This window comes from Ambystoma mexicanum, chromosome 4p (genome assembly GCF_040938575.1).
Source record: "Ambystoma mexicanum isolate Mex_15411 chromosome 4p, UKY_AmexF1_1, whole genome shotgun sequence".
NCBI lineage: Eukaryota > Metazoa > Chordata > Amphibia > Caudata > Ambystomatidae > Ambystoma > Ambystoma mexicanum.
This window is the reverse complement of record NC_090927.1, coordinates 1290109416-1290130888: the sequence shown is the minus strand read 5'-3', so window position 1 is coordinate 1290130888 and position 21473 is coordinate 1290109416. Positions and strand designations below refer to the sequence as shown.

General features: G+C 46.7%; 1 protein-coding gene across 1 annotated transcript in view; it reads right to left on the bottom strand.

The window, feature by feature from the left end:
* LYST (lysosomal trafficking regulator) overlaps window positions 1-21473 on the bottom strand; it is a 3942656-nt gene that overhangs the window by 990122 nt on the left and 2931061 nt on the right. The window contains exon 43 of the mRNA XM_069606985.1: window positions 16264-16404. Within this exon, the coding sequence (XP_069463086.1) occupies window positions 16264-16404 (141 nt within the window). The remainder of the gene's footprint in view (window positions 1-16263; window positions 16405-21473) is intronic.

Genomic DNA, 21473 nt, shown 5'->3' with positions numbered 1-21473 from the left:
GGTCGGGAGCGGTGTTCCTCGACTTTTTAAAATTACCTTTTAGAGCTCCTATACTTTTATTTTAAAAAGAAACCGTTCCAGAATGGTTTCGTTTTAAAATACTTGTGTAGGAAGAAGTTGAAACTTGCACTTTCAGTGCACTGCACTCAACGTTCCCTTAAACAGCAGGTGCAAGTGTTTGGAGGTGTGCATTGTGTGTGGGAGGGGACGTGGTGATTGGGTTTGCTGGAGTGGGTGCAGGCCAGCAGGGAACATAGTTCCACTACTTCTTTTCGTACACTTCGACCCCTGCTGGTAGGGTACCCCCGTCCTTTGGGAAGGCACTGATTACAGTTATAACAAAGGTAGACAAAGACCCTGAGGACTGTAAGTCCTACAGACCCAACTTCCTGCTCAATGTGGACGCAAAACTTTACACAAGAAGATTGGCCACTAGAATGGAGGGCCGTATTCCGAGACTTATCCATTCGTACCAAGTGGGTTTCACATAAGTTAGGCAAGGAGAAAACACCCTCCGCAAGACACTCCACCTCATGACATACAGCAACGGAGGAGAAGGGGAACCCGTTACTGGTGGCCATAGACACAGAGAAGGCCTTTGACTGGGTGGACTGGGGCTTTCTCAACGGGGTGCTTAGGAAATGTGGCTTTGGCAAGGGGATTCCACAGGGCATCCAGGCCTTATACGAAGGCCCTTCGGCCAGGGTCACGGTCAATGGGTGTCTGTCCCAGACATTTTCGCTGCAATGGGGGATGAGGCAGGGGTGCCCACTATCACCCCTACTCTTTGCTGTGTCGATGGAAATACTGGCTAAATATATCAGGAGAACCCCCCAGGTAGAGGGTATCAAAGTGCGTGGCAGAGAGTTCAAACTTGGGCTGTACACAGACAATGTCATGCTCCACCTGATGCGCCCCTCCCAGTCCATCCCTGCGGCCATGAAGGTGATTGGAGAGTTTGGGAGGTTCTCAGGGTTCAAGGTGAACATAGGCACATCTGTAATATTCCCCTTAATTATTATCCATAATTAGCACTATTTCTGTCTTGTGGCACATTCAAATATAAACCAAACCTGAGTTAAGGTATAGTAGATACTACCTCTCAATTATTAAAGCCATAACAATTTGACATCACACGTGCCAGCCCTGTAAGCCCAGTTCAGCTGTGGAAGGGTTATGTGTATTCCCCACAGTCAGGCTGTCTCTTTGATCATTTGTGAGGGTGGATAAAACCCTTTATAGTGATCCAGCATCCTAGCAAGAGCTGGCTTGGGAAAACAGAATCAAAGGACACACCCATCCCAGAAGGGGAAGCCTCATAACAGGGTGTTTTATACCAAATGGGCCTTTGATGCTACTGGCAAGGGAAAGGGTTAGGGTAGAGAGAGGTAGACAAGTACAGGTGGGGAAGGTTCCATCATCTTGTTTCTAGCTGCCTCTTTCCTTCCTATCCTCCCAGCTTCACTTAGCACAGTGATCCCCAATGTGTAGCTCGGGAGCAACATGTTACTCGCGGTACATCCTAAATTGTTGCTTGCCATTTGCTCTGGGTGATAGTGTGGAGGCTTACGAGGTGCTGAAGGGATGAGACCTCAGTCGCAGTATAGCCAGGACTGGGTCCTGGACTGTGCGAGAATGTTAGCCAATGAGCCTGCAGTGGTTCCAGCTGACTTATTTTGATATACGCAAGATTTGAGTCTGTGGCCACCATGCAAATTATTTTTCAGTAAATGGCCTTACTTATAATAGCAGTATCATTGTTAAAACTCTGTCATCTTCAGATACTTTGCCCAGCTGACAAATGCATTACTGAGCCAAATAATTGTACCATCCTTCTGTCCTGGGGAAATGGTCATATTCTGCTCCTTTTTTGCAGCTAGTAGGAACATAATGGGCAAATAAGTGGCATGCATACCCAACTTACCTTTAATAAATAATTTGCATGCACTGCTTTTTGTACAAGTGAGGTTTGTGTTTGATGCCATCATATTTATCAACAAATATTTATTTTAGTGTCAAAAATATTTATTTTAACATAGTGTGCTAGTAGAAACATGGTCATCGTTTGATACTCTGCCCATCTGGCATGTGGAAAATGGGCAGATAAGGTAAATGACAATTTACAAGGTAAATAACAATGAAGTTATATGCTTAAAAAAACAGATGCCAAAATTTCTGTCTTGTGTTGTCGCACCTGGCCATACTCAAGGCTAAGAGATTTTTGTGATCAGTATATACCGGTCCCGGGCGGTCTGGTTCAAACAGGTGGTGACTCCATTCCTGAACAGCTTCTTTAACTCTATCAGTGACAGCAAATTGTTTTTGCGTGACTGTATGCTTACGAGATGGGTGTAGACGCTGTGTCTCTGTCAACAGTGTTGGGATAGAGCTGCCCAACAGCAGTATCTGAAGCATCTGCTTCTACCACAAATGGTGCCTCTAGGTCAGAGTGTTGCAACACCAGGGCCGTAATGAACACCTTTTCAATGTCTCAAATGCTTTCTGTGCTTCAGGTACCTAAAAGGGTGTTTTTTTCAATGAAACCCTATACGTGGTGTATCGTTGGTAGAGAAATCCTGAAAAAATCTTCTATAAAAGTTAGCAAATCCTAAAAAGGATTCTAACGTTTTCAAAGAGGACAGAACTGGCCAACACAGGAATGCATGCACTTTACGCTCATCGATAATCACACCTTCAGGTGTCAGAATGAACCTCAAAGATTTTACTTTATTTGTGTTATTTTGATTAATACCGTGCACCGCTACCACCCAAGGGCAGTATCCAGGTGCTCACGTGGCTTTGCAAGAGAAGAGGGCTGGATGTGTTAGTGGGGATAGGATGATAGGATAGTTTCAGAAACAGGAGGAACTGGTGTCTGAGAGTTGTCTTGCATGTAGGAGTTGGTTCGGGAGGCCCAGTGGTTTGTACCCGTAATGGGCAGGACTCAGTGCCTCCGATGTGTGCTAGTGTTTGTGTTGGCCGTGTGTGTCATGTGATGTTTGCGGTCATGCGTACTGGTTAGTTGTATCCATATAGGGTCCAGAGTTGCGGATGGGTGTAAGGTGTATAAATATATTGTGTTGATGTGCGTTTGTGTATTGTTGATGGATTTAAGGACTATGTGCAAGGGTGTTCCCTCTAGTGTTGTTTCCAGAGTCTGAGAGTTGGTAGGTTGCGAACATTAGATGAGTTCTCGGTGTGTTTATGTGATGTGTAGTGTGGCTAGCCCCTAGTCATGTGTATTGGTGATCGTTATGTTGGAGGAGCAGGAAGGGGGGCAGGAAGTGGGTTAGTAAATCAGTTTGAAGATGCCACTGGTGTGAGTCTTTTATTTTATGGCAATCAGTGCTGGAGAACTCTGCTCTCCTTTGTGGAATTCTTTGTTTATTTTACACTGCACTCTCCACCCTATGGTGAGGACCGGCAGGGATATTGTGTGTCCCTATAACATAGCTATTCATAACCTTGTGTTAACTTGAAGAATGTATTCAAACGGGTTGCTGGCAGCCAATCTTCTTCTACTTTGTTGCTTTTTATCATCTTATTCACTTTTACAATTAACTGCTTAATGCCTTGTAGAGTATGATATAGTTTTAAAATGTCTGTGCCATGAGATGTTCGCCATCCTTGTGCCATCATGTAATTTTGCCTTCTTTCTGTCCTTTCCCGGGCTAGATCTGCCAAATATGTTAAGCCCTTTGCCAGGAAAAGCTCCAGCTTTTAAAAACAGAGTTGTTTAGACTAGCGTACAAGCAGTGTTGCCGTAAACGCTGCATGATGAACGTGTTCATCAAGATCAAGATGTCATTAAGATAAAGAACAACACACACATCCAGAATGTAATGAAAGAGGTCATTGACAAAATGGTGAAACCACATAGGTGCATTGCACAGACCTAAGGCAAAACTGTATATTCGAGTGTCTAATAAACACAATTCGAAGGGAGTCTTTAAATACGTAAATGACGATCCTTGGGTTGAGGGTAAATGTGCCCACATGGAATGCACCCTCCCAGAACCAAGTCAATAGGGCAATCATATTCCCTATGGGAAGGCAAGCATTCCACAACTTACTTATCACATACGTCAACAAAGTCATGGTTGCAATCTGGGAGAATTGTATGAAATGCACTCCCAACAAACATCATGTACAGAGGAGTTTGATGAATTCAATGTAGTTATCACGGATTCCCCAGCGGTGACCTCCTCCCATGGGGCCAGGGGACGGCAGCTGCTACCTGATCCTGACACTGGGGGCAGATTTTGATGGAGGATTGTTCTAAAGTTTATCAGTGCTAATGAATCCTGACACTGATATGCAGTAATTACCATTTATTCAGGAAAATACATTACAGGCTGTGGCAAGACTCACCAGAGTCCAACTGACAGAATGTAAACCAATCACAAACAATTCCACAAAGAACCTTCCAAGGGAAACGTTCCATCATGACCCAACTATGTACAGAATATATATAAAGGAAGACACATATGAAAGACATACTAACTAGCTCCAAAACCCTAATAAACTTTAGTAAGATCATCATACACCGCCCCTCCTAATTAATGGTCCAACAGAGACTCAACACCTTCAGCAACTCATCCATACTTAGCAACTCTCTCCTTGCTCCATACTTCACCACCCATCATTCTCACTGCGTTACAAAGATCCTTCGCCACAATTTTGACGACTGAAAGCTTCTCAAAATACTGCTTCCCCTACAAAATGGATGATAGGAAGGACAAATACATTAAGTGCAGGGAGTCAACGGCACAATGCACCAAACGCCACATGCCCAACTTGAACCGACCCACACCTGTTTCGACGCACCAGCGCTGATGTGCCTGATTAGATCTCAAAGAAGGCAACATGGCTGCTGGTAAATGCAGACCCATGCAAACAGTCCGTTTTTAAAGTGTTTTTCAATAATAAATCAATGGTTCCCTCAATAGAATGCAAAACAGAAATGCTAAATTCTAGCAGCACAGTGGACCATGGAATTTTCATCTACAGCAGCCATTTGAAAATGGGCGCCACATCTTGATATGATATGGCATTTATAATGCGCCTTTACACAAGTGTTTCAAGGCGCGACAAGGCAGGTGAGGGGGAACAGAGGGAAGACAGACAACGATCCTCCTAGGCCAGGTGACATGCAGATCGTGCAAGTGCATAGGAAGGGGGAAGGGGGAAAGTGCGAGGGGAAAGTGCAGTACAAGGGATAATAGAATAAGTAAAAGTACCGCCAGCAGCTGGCAAGTGCAAGGGTAAAGGGTAAGTGCAGGCATCAAGTGTCAAGTGCTGATAAGGGACTGTAGGGAAACCGAAAAACAGTCCCCAAGTGCAGAGTTGCAAGGAAGGCAGGGCAGGTGTGCAACTGGCAGGGGAGGGGACCTGGGCCCGAGATCAGAGGGTGGCCAGGTAGCCAGTGCAGTGTCAGTTTCAGTTAGGAAATCAGAAGGGGAGAGGAGGAGAGAAAGCGTAAGCAAAGAGAGAGGTTTTCAGGTGCTTCCGGAACCGGAGATGGTTCTCCTCAAGTTTCAGGGGGCCAGAAAGGCTGTTCCAGAGGTAGGCACCAGCCGAAGAAAGAGATCTACCACCAACTGGTTGCTTGGAGAAGCGACTGACCCTGAGGCAGTTGGAGGCTGAAGAGTGAAGAGCTCAAAAGGAAGATATTTAGGAAGAGAGAGTTGAAGGTATTGAGGCCCCAGGCCCCAGAAGGCCTTGTGGACAATGCAGAGGGTTTTGAACTTAATCCTTGAAGCCACTGGGAGCCAGTGCAGAGTTTTCAGTCCTGGAGAAATACGATCCCTGGGCTTGAGGCCAAGGACAAGTCTCGCAGTCCTGTTCTGGATGAATTGCAGAGGGCGGACGGTGGAAGCAGGCAGATTTAGAAGAAGGCTGTTGCAATAGTCAAGCCCGGAGAGAACCAGTGTTCTGGAGACAGTGAGCTTCTGGGGGAAGGAGAGGAAAGGAAGAATACCTCTGAGGAGGTGCAGCTTGAAGTGTGACTTCTTAGAAACATCAGAGATGTGAGGAGAGAAGGAAAGTGTGGAGTCGAAGATGACTCCAAGGTTTTTTGCCTCACAGGTGGGAGGAGGAAGAGGGTCAAGAGAGGCCGGCCAGAGAGTGACAGGAAAGGAGGGTGTGGGTGTGCCGATGAGGAGAATCTCAGTCTTACTGTCATTAAGGCAGAGATCATTGGCAGCACACCACTCCTGGATGGCAGACAGATAGTCAGTCAGAAATGAGGGAGGGAGAAGAGGTGGCTGAGGGTAGCCTGAAAATGAGCTGAGTGTCATCCGCATAGTACTGGAAGTTGGGGCAGAGCGAGGCAATGCAGTAGGCAAGAAGTGCCAGGTATTGGTTGAAAAGCCAGGGAGAGAGGTTAGACCCCTGGGGGACACCACAGGTAGAGATAGAGATAGAGGAGAAGAACCCAAGTTGAACCTGGGAAGGTCGATCAGAGAGAAAGGAAGTCAGCCACGCCAGGGCCTGGCCGGTGATCCCCAGGTTATCACAGAGACGGTTGAGCAGGATGGCATGGTTGACCGTGTCGAAGGCAGAAGAGAGATCAAGTAAGATGAGGATACAAGGAGTGTTGGAATCAAGGTTGGAGAGCAGGTCTTCACGGATGTTCAGGAGAGCAGTTTCCGTGCTCCTGGCAGCTCTGAAGCCAGACTGATGATCATGGAGCCAACCGACAGATTCAGTGTGAAGATTGAGCTGGGAGATGGCCAGCTTTTCCATGAGTTTGCCCAGGAAAGGGGTAATGGAGATTGGGCGATAGTTAGCCGGACATGATGCGTCGGCAGAGGGTTTCTTAAGGAGGGGATGCACAAAGGAGTGCTTCAGAGGGGAAGGGAAGACTCCAGTGGCGAAAGAGTGGTTGCAGAAGTCGGCCAGGGCACGGGCCAGGGAGTCAATGTGATCTTTGATAGTTTTAGAGGAACAGGGGTGCACCTATTTTGATGAGAATTTCATAGATCGGGCTTGTCTAGAAGCCTTGTCTGGCGAGAACAGGGGAAATGCTGAGAAGGGGGGAGGAGAGGAGGCCGAAGAAGGGCCAGAGGAAGAGCAGGGAGTAGAAGAAGGAAGGGGAGAGGAGGAGAGAGAGGACAGGATGTCCTGAGTTTTAGAGATGAAATGAGAAGCCAGTGCCGTGCAGAGGTCCTGGGAAGGGATAGGAGAGGTAGAGACTGCGTCAGGATTGGCCAGTTCCTTGCAGATTTTAAAGAGTTCAGCAGAGTTGTTGGATGCCGCAGAGACGCGGGCTTGGATGTGGGCTCTCTTCTTAGTGCGGACAGAGAGCCGGTATTGCCTTTGGAGCAGGCGGCAGGCCAGTTTGTCAGAGGATGAAAATGAAGCACGCCATTTCCTCTCAGCCACCCTGCACTTGCGTTTAAGGGTGACGAGGTCTGAGTCATACCAGGAGTTGCACTTGGCTTTGGGCTTCAGACGGATCCTCATGACAGGGACGAGAACATCGAGAGTGTCAGATATAGCAGAATAGAGCATGGAAAGGGCTGTGTCAGGGTGTGAGTCAGCCAAAGGGGGGACGGGGGGGAGAAAGTGGTGGCGAAAGCCTCAACAGACACGCGCTTCACAGCTCGAATGACTGAGAAGGTGGGTGGCAGTGATGGAATCGACTTGGCCTGAGGGGTAGAGAGGGTGAGCTGGGAGGAAAGGAGAAAGTGATCACTCCAGGAGAGAGGAGTGGTAAGAGGGACAGAGAGGGGAAGGTCTGAGGAGATTGGAACATCCAGAGTATGCCCTGCAGAGTGAGTCAGGCCAGAGGGGAGAATAGAGAGTAAGAGAGTTGCAGAGGTCGCAAAAGAGTCCGGAGGAAGGGCCGGAAGCATCCAGGTGGATATTGAAGTCTCCCAGAAGGAGGAGTTGAGTGGTCGAGAACAGGAGGGAAGAGGAGAGGTCCACCCACTCAGAGAGGAAGGAGGAGATCTGACGAGGTGGCCGATAGATACTAGCCACAATAAGGGAGTGGCTAGGAGAGAGAAAGAGAGAGAGAGAGAGCCTGCAGACGAGGCATTCAAAGGAGGAGTAGGCCTGCGTAGGGTACCTGGGCTCAGAGAGGATCTCATAGCCGTTAGGGAGGAGAGTGTCAAAACTCATGACAGAGTTGGCCGTGAATCATGTCTCTGTGAGACCGAGGACATCAAGGTCATGTTCCTCAAGAAGTCGGCAGATGTCAGAGGAGTGTTTGACAGCTGAGTGAGAGTTAAGAGTGGCAATATGGAGAAGGTTGCCATCCTTGAAAGACTTCCGGGGAGGGGTACACATCAGAGGTATGCCTTGCGGAGGTGTAGAAGAAGCCAGAGGGGGACAGAAAGTGAAGGAGGAGAGGGCAAGGTAGCCAAGGAGGAGGCAGCAGGGTGAGCCGAGGAGGCCATGGATGGGGTGGAGGGGACAGCAGGAGAAGGGAGGAAATTGATGAGGCGCGGGAAACGTCTATCGAATAGGAGGAGGCTGGCCTTGGGGCCTTGGACCAAGACGGTGCCATTCACATAAACATTAATGATGACCTTAGAGGAGTGGAAGGAAGCCAGGAGGGCCTCCCACCGGGTGCCACCATTAATGGGAGAAGAAGAGAAAGGAGAGAGCACAGAGACATATAGATAGGTCTATAGATCTGGAGAGGGAACGATAAAGAAGATGTCGGTGAAAGTTTGCCTGGAGGAGGCACTGGTATAGGTGTCGGGATAGGGAGCCCTGGGTTGGAGACCAAGATGTCCTTTTTAAACTTCTTCCTACCAGATTTAGTGAGGAGAGCAGGATAGTCAATAGAGAAGCAGTTCGAGAAAATAGGAGAGACAGAGAACACCATAGAGTAGGGAGGGAGGGGAGAGGAGAGGAAAGGGAGGGAAGGGGAGAACACAGGGGAAGGACACAAGGCAGGGTGCAACGGGGCAGAGAGGCGGCAAGAGTTGAACAATTGAGCAGGACGAAGTACACTCAGATTTAAAAGACTATCACAATGCAATTTTAAGATAAGAGAAAAGACCCATCTAAGTTTGAGAGTCCTGAAAAGTGGGAAAAGGCCTAGGTTTAACAGTGCAATTTTAGCTACTTTCACAATGCAATTCAAACAGGAAAAACACGCCTACGTTTGAGAGTCCTGAATAGTGGGAAAAAGGCCTGGATTCAACAGTGCAATTTTAGCTACTTTCACAATGCAATTCAAACAGGAAAACACGCCTAAGTTTAAGAGTATGCTAGATGGTCAAGTTTGAAGGGTGGGGTGCAGTTCTAAGCCTAAACCGGGACAAACCTACCTGCCGTAGTCTCGGATGGTTGATGGTTGGCAACTGGCTTCCCCTGCGGACACCTGCAGACACTGGATGAAGCCGCCACAGTTGGAGTCGCCCTTTGCCTAGGGGCCCTTAGCTGCAGGGGTTGCCGGGCAGAGAGCTGCCCTGGGGAGGTCAGTGAAGACCAACAAGAGGCCAATCAGAGGGGGAGGCGGGTAGGGAGGCGGGACGAGGGAGGAAGCAGGAAAAGGGTAGCGCGAGGGATCGGGGAAACCAAACAGCAAGGGTGCGGGGCTAACCAGGGTACAAGTGGCAATCACGGCCCAGAAGGGTCTTCAGCGGCCAACACTCACCTGCCTATCCAGGCTAACAAAAAGGCGAGCAGGGAGTGAGCCCCACGTAACACCAGGCACAGCAGGCACAGCAGGCCCAAGCGGCCAATCAGAGCGGGAGGCGGGTAGGGAGGAGGGAGGAAGCAGGAAGAGGGAATCAGACGCCAGCTCCCTCTTAAGGCCACCATTCAAGGCCGATTATTACTTTTCCTGTTTGGCCCTGTGTTAGATCATCAATGCACAGTAGAGCCCATCTGCCTTTCCTGTACTCCCTCCGGAAGACTACACAACTGCGGTGTGTCTTACAAGGAAGGTAAGCCCTGCTGGGCTATGTATTTCCATATGCAGCAGCCATTTGACTAAGTGTCATGGCAACAGGGCAAGGACCACAAGCTCCATCACATAAAGTGTCCAGTTGGACCCAGTCCTGGTGCCAGGCTCTGCACACTTATTCTGGTGCACGTGCTATTTCCTCTCCTGCAGGGCCTCCACGTGCATCCAGATTGGGCATGGCCATAGGAATACATTGGGCTGCACATGCAGCATCTTCTGGGAGTGGCCACAAGGCAGAGCAAAAGGGCGTGGTTGGGACCAGGCTATTTAAGCCTGCCCCGCCCACATGCAAGTGCTTCGCGTTAGTCTGTTTATAGTAGTGTAACGCTCACTGCCGCCTGCAGCGCATCTTAACTGATTCCAGCAATATTATCGCCTGAAGCGCATCTTACCTGATTCCAGCAATACCATTGCCTAAAGCACATCTTAACTGATTCCAGCAATGCCATCGCCTGAAGTGCATCTTACCTGATTCCAGCAATAGCCATCGCCGGCAGCGCATCTTACCTGATTCCAGCAGCAACCGCAGTCGGGGGCGCATCCTTACCTGATTCCAGCGGCCATTGTAGTCGGAGCGTATCCTTACCTGATCCCGGCCTCCAACACCTACTCGTGAGTCCATCTTCGGCCAGCATCCTCGCAGATCCAGGCATCCATCACCCGCCGGCAGATCTTCGGATAGCAGCAGTCCCGTTTCACTTCGCCAGGCCATCCCTGCAAAAGAAAAGTTCAAACAAGGTTAGAAAAAACAAAGACATTACGCTAGGGTCGCACGCAACACCATCCTCGCGCTTCACCTTAGAACCAACCTTAACACCTATTGGGACATCGTAATCTCCTCTGTCCTCCATTGGGGCTCGCTTCTTGCACCGTAATTCCGCTGGGCATCACATCACCTATTGGGGAGAAGAAAAGACATTACAAGGGAAAAAGGACAATAACCACGGAAAAAGACATTACAAAAGACTATGGACAATAAGTATTGTCGAAGGACACTTACCTTTGAAGTGGTTCAGCCACAGCTGGTCTGGGCTGCCACGCACATGGACCAGTGAAGAAACTAGGTCTATCTAAGGTGCCCCTGCATTGAGAAACAGGACGGAGCGCTCACCATCATTTCACAGCACTGTCATAGCCTCTCGCATTCTTGCAGGGGCAGTACCAACAACCAGCGCAGTCCACAAGATAGGAGCAGGGGATGAAGCCTGACCCAGGTGAGCCAGTTCCAAAGAGGGCTGCAACCATGCCCCAACGTCCCTGCAGAGACCAGATGAGCGTAACACTATGGCCACCACATATACCTCATTGGAGGCATACAAGGAGTGTCTGGCTGATCTACCGCCCCCGCCAGTCTCAGATTGGATGTTTGCAGCCTTTTCTGCATCCTGTTTCTGGGAGCCGGCAGGCAACGCTGGCCCCATCTTAAGGCCACGGTTCAAGGCCGATTTTTTACTTTTCCTGTCTGGCCCTGTCTGGCACTGGCTGCAGGCCCACCCTCATACTCCTGAACCTGCTCCTAACATTGCGGTTGTCCCCTCATGTTTACTACTCTGCCATGCTGAACATGCTCACATTACCTGCAAAGGCTAATGCCCAGTCCGGGGAACCACCAGGTAAAGGCAACTATATCTCATGTATGCCCACCACCAACATGACTGTCCGCTGTCCCACCTTTAAGTCCTTATACACTGAAACCGTTATCTTGCCCAATGAGCCGGAAACAAAATAGCCATCTGGTCACTTATCCTCCTAGGAGGCCTAGGCCTACTAATCCGGGGCCTAGGCCTGCCGCTCTCACGGGTTGCACGGTGCACACATACTCGAAAACGTACCGACTTTTTAGAAAATTACTTATCCTGCAATATGTTCCTAACACACCTGATTATGTCGTCTTAGCCTAGTGCTTACTTATAACATGCAGGAAGCTTACCGATTCTGACTCCTTAGCCAATCGCTAGATTTGCATTATGTATGTAACACACCTCATCTTTGTCCCTTAGTATAATTCTAAACCTGTAACTTACCTGCAATTACTCTAATTTGTCTCTTTGCTCTGTACCTCCCGTTTGCCTGCATACCTGAAGTAGCCCATATTCCCTTAGGACTGTGACCCTTGTGTATTGTTGCATCTTGTGTACTATGCAATTGCACTCTCTGTAACTAGCACCTAGATGCCCAAGGGCTTGATGCACTTCTATAAATGCAAAAATAAAATAAAGCCTTGCTAGACTTCTGAATTGAAGAACACTTCGATCAAACAGCAATCTCCTGGTGGTTCCTAAATCCAAGTTGGCTCTGGTTACCAAAGGCACATTTTACATTGCTGCCCTAGTCTTATGGAATTATTTGCCACCAGATTTTAGGGATGTTGTGCCCTTGGATACTTTTAAACAAACTCTCAAAACCTATGTTTTACCATGAGCGTTGTCTAGCTCTGCTCCTTTGATCGGCCTTTTGTCCTATGTCTTGCTTTTTTGCACCCGTATGCTTACAGGCCTTTACTGGCACATAATAAATAATAAAATAAATACAAAATAAATACATCTCTTTGTTTCCAAAATGATTTCAATGTGCATCCTGTTTTGCTGAAGGGAGTTTTTCCACACAATGGCAATTGGTAATGCTTTGCATGTGAACTAAAACCTTACTTAATCGCTAATTCCAAGGTCACATAGCTTCAAAATGCTAGAGCAATTCTATTTCATCATGTGCATATCAGCTTAAAGTGTGTTAGTTGTGAAAGAAAAACCAGGGTTTCTAAAGACATGCTTCTTTGTATCACCATAAAGGTGACTGATCAGAAATGAGACCAAAACCGAACATGACCTGACCGTCTGTTCACACCTCTTCACTATGTTTGTCCTTCACTTACGCCTCCTTATCACTCTGTCAAATGTTTATACCTCCACCCTTCCCAAATCTAGTCTCACAGGCTGACAACATGCCTGCCCCTTTTCATCCACTCCTCTAACCACATCTTCATTCTCTACTATCCGCTCTTCCTGTGCTTCCCCCTCCTTTCCACCTGTTTTGTCACCAACTAGAGGTTTCCTATATCAATGTTCCCGACATACTTCCACCTCAGGTTGTCTCCAACTGTCTCCTTGGGATCTTCCCTTCCGCTTCCCCTCATCCCTTAATTTTCTCTTTTGCCACTGTGAGAAACCTGAAGATGTCTCACTAACTAGTCCCTGGGAATCTGTCATCCCGGTGGCCAGGACACGACCATTGCTATTGGATCCAGTTCCTGGTGGTGGACAAGTGCGGGAGGATCCCCTGGATGAGGGGTCTTTGGGGAGTGGAAGTGGGACACCAAAGGGTGAGACGCGGTATCCCCTTCCTTATGACACATTTCCCCATCCTGCCCGGTAAGATACTTAGAAACTCTGCTCCCCCCACTCTTCCCAACACAAATCCTTTCTCACACCGTGAGTGACAACAGACTAATACCAGAGCTGTATACCCGACATGTCCCAACACAAGCGTCAGGCTGTGAGGCAATTGCTGACAACTACACACACCTGACTGCCCTTTCCCTTCCCCATAAGGATAAAAGGCACACTCTGAGCAAGGCTGAATGCACGAGGAATCAGCTATTCCAGGACGGCAGTTCAAACGGAGGAGAAAGGAGACGAGACTTGAAAAGGACGTCAAGGAGGGAGTTGCCATTGCCCTTTTCAAACCAGACTCGCAAAGCCTCTGACAAAGGAAACATAAGACTGGGAATTGCAGCTCGCAAATGGTGTGACGAATATCAGTGGTACATGGAACCCTCCTGCACCGATAGCCGGGTCGGGGAGACGCAGTTGCCATCGTGGTACCGTCCTTGACTCCAGCGGCAAAAGAAACGCCAATGAGTTCAGCACAGCCGGTCAGTCGGAAGAACCTGAAAGTGGACCGGACTGTGTTAGGCTCAAGATTGAAGTGGCAACATTAAGAAGATTAATAGACAGAGGTCTTTTTGTGAATGAACTTGGTACCAGAAATAGAATGGTCCGGTGCCACGTGGGTGCTCATTTGAAAGTCTCTGGCTGGTACCCGTCTCCTGAACAAAAAGGATATGTTTAAACTAAAAGAGCAGTGAAACTACACGTATCAAGAGGCCATAGGGAAGACCGGTATCAGGTGTCAAGGTGGTCATACAAGGGTCAAGCCAAACCCTCATACAATCGAAAGTCCTTGACATGTTGCAAATGTTTTTGACATTTGTGGAATTGTGAAACAGGTGTTTGCACCTGGCTGAGGGGAACACTGTGCAAACTGTGATTTATGAAGCACACATTTGCCATAGGCTAACAGAGTGACCCAGCGAGATGTGATCGCCCTTCGGAATTATCTGTTTAAAATTGGCAAGTGCTTTGGAACGTCTAAGCCCGGATGAGGGGGACCTAGCTAAAAATAGATGGTTGTTTAAAAAGACATTGAGACTTGGAATATTACAAATAAGGAGATTGTGATTGAAAAGCGGTAGTGAACCCAACTGAGGGACGTCAAGAGAAAAGCTAAGGGAAGTGAATCCCACATGGTGAAGAAGCTAAGCAAACTACATTGTGACGACAAGTATGAACCCGACTGAGGGATGCCCACAGTGAGTGGTTGGTCAGAGCCCGACTGATGGAGGCTGATGACAGAGAAGGATCGGAGCCCAGCTGGGAGGTCTGGGGAGGGGGGGGGGGACGAGGGTGAAGGGTTATTAACCGACGTGAAGATTAGCAGAAGGAACCTTTGTTTTGTTGTTGTTTTTGGCATATCAGGCCAAGTAAGAGACTTTGCATGAGAAGAGACTTGGACACAGAAGGCCCTGATATAGAGAAAAGGAACTGTAAACTCGTGCCAGAGAAGCCCAGGAGTGTGCTGTGCTCAAGAGTCCTGCCTTGCCCCGTGCTAGAAATGTTGGGAAGGGAGACCCCGCCATACCATTCCTGACTTATCATCTTGGGAACACTTCTTTCTTTTCTTGTGAAAATTATCCCATACTATTTTTATAGCATAGCGGTAAGGATTGGCAATAGTTTTTTTTAGTATAGGCCCTTTTTATTTGCATACACTACTAGGACTGTATTATTATTATTTGATGGTCATAGCTTGCTCCCATCTTAGATTTCGGTTTAGATTAGGCATCTCTAATAAACACCCTTGAACTGATCACTTGTGTCTGTTTTACATTGATACCATGCCTTCCTTGCACCACATTCCCACCTTCCATATTTACCACCACCTCGTTATTCTCTACATCCCTTCTCCTAATGTAATCAGTTAACACCCAGCCCTTATTTTCCACAACCACCACAACTGAAAGCTGTAGGATTAGACAGCGGTTGTTGCAGTAACCGGAATTGAGGATCCAAGGGTAAGCTCTGAAGGATAAACTTTAAATAAGGTAATCAGTCTAAACTCCTACAAGAAGGATTGGCTTATATCCCCCACACGCATCCTATGGAACAGGTGGCACAACTTAAAGTGAGTTCTTTTTGTTTTTAGTCCAGATAGGACATCGGCTGTGAAACTTCACACACTTGAGCTTTTTTTGTGGACAGAAAGAAATACTTCCTTTGTTGGTACTGTTGCTGCTGCTTGCTCTTGTGTTGCGGTATAGAAAGAGCTGAAGGGGTTCATAGGACAGGTCACTTTGGGGGAGGAGGTCCCACATGCCCTGATGCCGGAGGGTAGTGTTGGCCTAGTGGTGGAAGACACTGGTCACGAGATTCAGCCACCTGGCCAGGAGAAACCGGATTGTGGGGTTCAAGCTTGCCTTTACTACCAAACAAAAAAGAAAAGCAGTTTACATAGATACTGGCAAAGCTGTAGCCTCTTCTAAGCTGTACAGCATGCTAAGCAAGAAGCCCACCCAATAGGAAGTGGTAGAGGTAGCTCCACCCAGCCAGTTCCATCCATCATACTGTATATGAGCGCTGTGTCTCGAGTCCAGTAGAATAATTTGCACACAGATGAATATAAGAGCTTGCACAAGACCTTCTCTTCTTCCTTTCCAGAGTGGAAAGATATTGTGGGAAGATGTCACACATCATGTTTTTCATTGAAATCCTTTAGTTTCCTACTACTGCAATGATTACAAATATTTCTAACATGAAGCTGCAACAGCATTTCTATTATTCACTCTTCGACTTATTTCTGCTTATTTGCATTGCCGATTTTAAGGTAGACTGAAGACCTGTTAATTCCAACCATCCCACCATCTCCCTTACCCTCCCTATACCCTCACCACAGTCCTTAATGCAATTGCTAGATTAACAATACAAAGCAAAAAGGTTAATTGTATTAAATTACAGCTCATCATTTACTGCTGGGCTAAGACAAAATGTAAAGTTCCATACCTTCTCTGTTAACTAAGAACTCCGGCAGGTAAAAGAATTCTGGAATAAGCTCTTTAACATCAGTCATAGATTCATAGGAAGACAGTCGCCAAGTCGTATTCATGGAATGAAAAGTTCTATCAGGAATGTCAAAACTTTGATCTGTTAGAAATCAATTGATATTTGTTATTTTTCCCATACAAACACATTTGTACTAGGTCTGATACACAGTGAAGGGGAAATCATATTCCAAGATATCGTCTCACAAAACATTGAGAACAGTCCAGTTACCAAACAGTGGTGCATTTTATTTCTATTTATTGCAAACAATTGTAAACAGAAAAAAATGTTGGTATCATGAAACTAAATTTATCAAACTGAATTATATTTCATTGTATTGTAAATAATGTTTTCCAGTCTTGGAAAATACAGGATTATTGATAGATTACTTAGGCAAATTAATTATACATTCTCACTAGAGTTAACCATCACTTATAAGTTATTCTCAGGTGTCATTATTTCATGTAAACTAACCTAAGTATTTGTTTGTGGGTGAAGGAGGGGAGTGTAGACGAATGGTGCCTTTCTTTAGAGAAGAAAAGCCTGCATGCATGTTGTGGGTTTTTGTGGTCTCTGTGTTCTGCTGATACACCTTGGAGTGGGCAATAAGAGGGATCCTTAAGTGCTTCTTTGAAAATGAGGGACAGTGACATGGATTTGTCAACTAATTGCTGGGGACGTTGTAGAAGTAGCGGTAGTGGGATTGTGTTACAGGAGGGTGGTGCACTAGGACACATTGGGCCTCATTATGACTCTGGCGGTAGCCGTTCCAGTAAATACCATCACGGCTGCTGCCGGAATAATTTATTTCCAGCGCCTGGGAATGGGGAACTACCGGGAAAAAAAGATCCCCGTTGAGTCCCACTGGACTCAATGGGAATGGGGAGGACGGATGCACTGGCACTGTGTGCAACAGTGCCTGTGCATCCGTCAAAGTCTGCGAGCCAGTGCTGTTGCCAGACCTGGCAGGCTGAATGGCACCCGCTCGCAGAACTCGTAGTTTGCCGGTCCGCAAACAGTACCGGCAAGCTTACCGGTACCGTTGTTTCCGTATCTCTAAACTCGTAATGAGGCCCATTGACTGAGGGGAGGCTTCCTTGGTGGAATTTCATGGCTTGTTTGGGACTTGCTGAATGTTTCTTGGGACTCTGTTTAAAATGTTAGTGCCAATCTGACTGATAAACTACTTTAGACACCAGGAATGCATACATTGGGAAATGGAGGAAAAGAGAAAGGAGATTAAAAAAATGCATGGAGAAAACTAAAGGCTATCAAAACAACAAATATTTGGGTAGCACAGGCAATTTAGAGAAAACAATACAGATAAGGAAACTAGCAGAAGAACATTTTCCCCATGTTTGCTGACTTATCTGAAGACTTCGAGGCTGTAGAGCTAGTACAGCTAGTCCCAGATTCAAAACATCTACAAATGTATGTTGGTAGATCAAAAAAGAGCCAAGACGGCATAGCGATGCAAATTAAAACCTGTGTTTTCCAGGCGATGAGTATCACAAGGGAGAATAGAATAAGTACCTGCAACTCCTGCTCTCCAGCATTGGTATCTTTCAACATTGGAGGACTTGGAAAGACCAATGGTCTCCAATGGTGACAATCAAGCCGACCCAGGGGAGTCTGTGGTGCACATTTTATCTTGGAACACTGCCGGAATTGCAAGGAATATGAGGGATAGCCAGTTTGCAAAACTTTGTCAGTAGAGGCAATCCATATCCAGGGCTTCAAAACCTATGAGATCCCAGCAGCAAAGTGAAGGCATGGAAGACAGAGTGGGGACCTTTTAAAATGGATCGAAGCCTCACTAGATATCGAAGCACAACAGATTGACAATGCATGCAGGAGCTATTGGAGCTCCACTTGAGCACTAGGGATGGATCCAAATTACTATTCATCTATGTTTACAATAAACCAGGCCAAGATAAATAACTTAAACTGTTTGATCTCCTTAAGGCCCAAGTTAATCTTTGCAGAATGAAATACCCAAGTAGCCCGGGGATATTTACTACTGGGGATTTCAAAAACTAATTTGAGCCAATGTCATTGACTGATGGCATCTGTGAGAATGAGGATAGGGACTGGAATGTGGAGAGCCTCAATGCGGATCTCCCCAGACAGCCAAAAAAGAAAGCCCTTGCAAGTATTTTTAGGTCTCTGACCATGCGAACATGTAATGGGAGGTTTGCAGAGATTTGCCTGGTACCCCTCTCTACCTTCTCAGGGCAATACAAAGCCTATATACAGGAAATGAGGCTGTAGTAAGATGGAGTGCTGATGGGAGTGTTACCAAGAGAATTCCAATTCAAATGTGCGTACGCCAAGGATGCTATTGGCTCCTAAATTGTTTTGTTTTTTAATGGCATCATCCCTAAACTAATGAACTTACTTTGTGATGCACCAACATTGGCTGGGGAAAACTGCCCAATTCAGATGTTTGCAGGTGAGGCTGTACTTTTATCTCTGACCCCTTATGGTTCAGAAAAACAACAGTTTGAAGAGTTTTGAGACAAAAATGGCGTCTCCATAAATGTGAAAAATAGAACCAAGAACAACAATAGACTAAGGGGAAGTTTGTTGAGCAAGTCAATGAGTATGACTATCTGGGCGTCTGATTCACAGAAAAATGCAATTGGACAGCTCAAGTTTCCAAGGCAGATTTACACTCAACCGCTTTGGTGGTGCCGTTGGCAAGTGTTCAAAGGACTATGGCAATGGTGCTGTAAAGATATCTGTGGAAGCTTACTCTGGCTAGAAAAACAGCTCTCTATGGGGCTGAGCTGTGGGGAGGAACACATTGTGATAGATTGATTACTAGTGAAAATAAACATACTATTCTCACAACATTATGTCCTTTCTGAACCCATACCCTAGAGGTTTTATAAGAACTCGTTAGGCAGAATCGTGTGCAGTTCCCTCTGGGACCACTACACAAGATTAGGACTACAGGTGAGGGCAATAAATCCCCTTTGGTATCAGTCTGTACCACAAAGATTTAGTTGGTAGCTGTGGCTAAGCAGTCAGACTTATCTCAAGAGGGATATGAGCAGTATTCAGGGTTTACACAATAGGCAGTACAGTACTATGGAGCAAGGAAACACTGACCAAAGCTTTGTATCAAAAAGAGGATATATTTATTTTATACACTAAGTCAACACATAATCACACTTGGTAAAGTAAGTAATAATTCAGTCATGGGAAAGTAAATACAACTCCCAATTCAATTGTAGACAAGTTTGCAGTAGAGTGAAAACTGAGCAAAACGGCACAGTGAAAACCAACTACAAATGGCACTCTAACAATACACGAAGAGGGAGGGAAAGCACAAGTTAAACCAAAATATCTTCAGATACCCCCTAGTAACACTTCCCTGAAGTTTTGTGAACAAGTAATGTACAGTAACACTTTAGCAGAAAGATAAGTGAATGAAAACTGAGCAAAATGGCACTCCACAAGTTAAAACACTAGGAAGGAAGAGGGGTTTAGAAGATTTAGGTGCATCAACACATTTCAACACATTTCTCAATGAAAACCAATCTAGTGAGAGCAGATCTAACAAATCAGCCAGAGTCAATAGGCCTGAGCCAGAGTCAGTGGTACAGGACCAAGAGCTTAGGAGCAAAAATGTTCTTGTAGCTGCAGTCAAGTCTTTAGTAGAAAAATATTGAAGAGGTAGATGCGAGGTGAAAGACAATGTTAAGAGAGAGGGTGGCCGACCCCACAAGTAGATAAAGGATTTAAAACACCTTTAGGGCTACCACAGAGAAAGGGCGGCCTGGCGGACAATGTACCTTAAATGTGAAGAAGTGGCTCCTGCGTTGATGGTTGTTCCTGGTAGTTCCTGCAGGTCGAGGGTTCTAGCAGAGGAAGAGAGGCTCTCGTCGTGGAGGAAGGTTCGAGTCGCTGCACTACCCAGAGAAGAAACAAGCCGCGATGCTGCCAAATGAAGTTTAAAAGGTACGCTCCTTTTAATTGCGGTCCGGGTCGATAGCTGCCTGGCTATCCGGTCTCCAAGTGCTGTGCACTGTCGATTCCACAAAGGCAGGTCCGAGGAAGCGATAGGTGAACTGGTTGACCCCACCAGCTCAAGGGAAGGAGGCTCTTTCGCTGAAGATCTCCTCTCGTCGTGTGGAAGAAAAGTGGTGAGACAATCCGGCAGGGCTTCACCGGTGCTGTAGATGCTGAAGATGTCTGTGGCTTCTCTCCTCTTCGGTTCTGTAGTTCCAGTGGCAACGTCTTCCTCTTCCAGTCCTCAGTACCCTGCTTTTATGCAGAAAGAGACCCATTCATACAGCCTAGCTGTCACTCACACAGCGGAGTGGTCTTCTTGGCGGGAGACCCTCCAGCCTATCAGGTTAGAGTGCGACCTGAGTTGCTGCGGCAACTCTGTCCAGGGGTTCTACTCCCCCTCCCAAACAACAGACCCACCCCAGACTCAGAGGCGCCGAAAGGAGGGCTTCTTAGCAGAAGCCTGTCAAAATAGCGAACAAAGGATCCCCCACCTGGGTTAGGAGTTTAGAGTAAGACTCGAGAAAGAAATAAAACCTACCGGAGTAAAGTTAATGATAAAATAAACCGGCGGTATGTTAGAGGCTGTCAGTAAAAGTGGTAGCCTCGAACAATGGGAAAATCGCATAGGAAAATATTCACGGTCGAATATAAAAGGTAGTAACCACTGCCACCAGCCAGAAACTTTGCAGAGAGGGACTTTAAGGTACCCCCTCGAAAATGAACATAGGGGAAAAACTATTAACCCCTTCCAGTACTTCCATTTTAAGATGGGTTGTACTAGTTAAGTTCAAAACAATGGACTAGTAAAGTCAATGGGGACTTTACATGCCCTGGGAGACAGTAGTCAGTCCCAGGGTATGGAGTCTATGTTTGGGGGTCGCTATGACACCCGTGTCACTGCACTGAGGCTGCTGTGTGACACATGTGCATAAAGATGGTTCCTATGGGTGAGAGAAAGGATCCCATAGGCATTAAACACAAAAATAGTCTACAACACACATAACAAAAATGTCTAAGAGTGGAAAAAAGGGTCTAACTCTTAGCAGGTAAAATGAAACAAACCCTTCAAATCCAGCAAAGCTGCTGGGGACTCTATAAGTAAGGGAAATTAGCCATCGAATGAGAATTTTCCCTAACAGAACTATATGAAT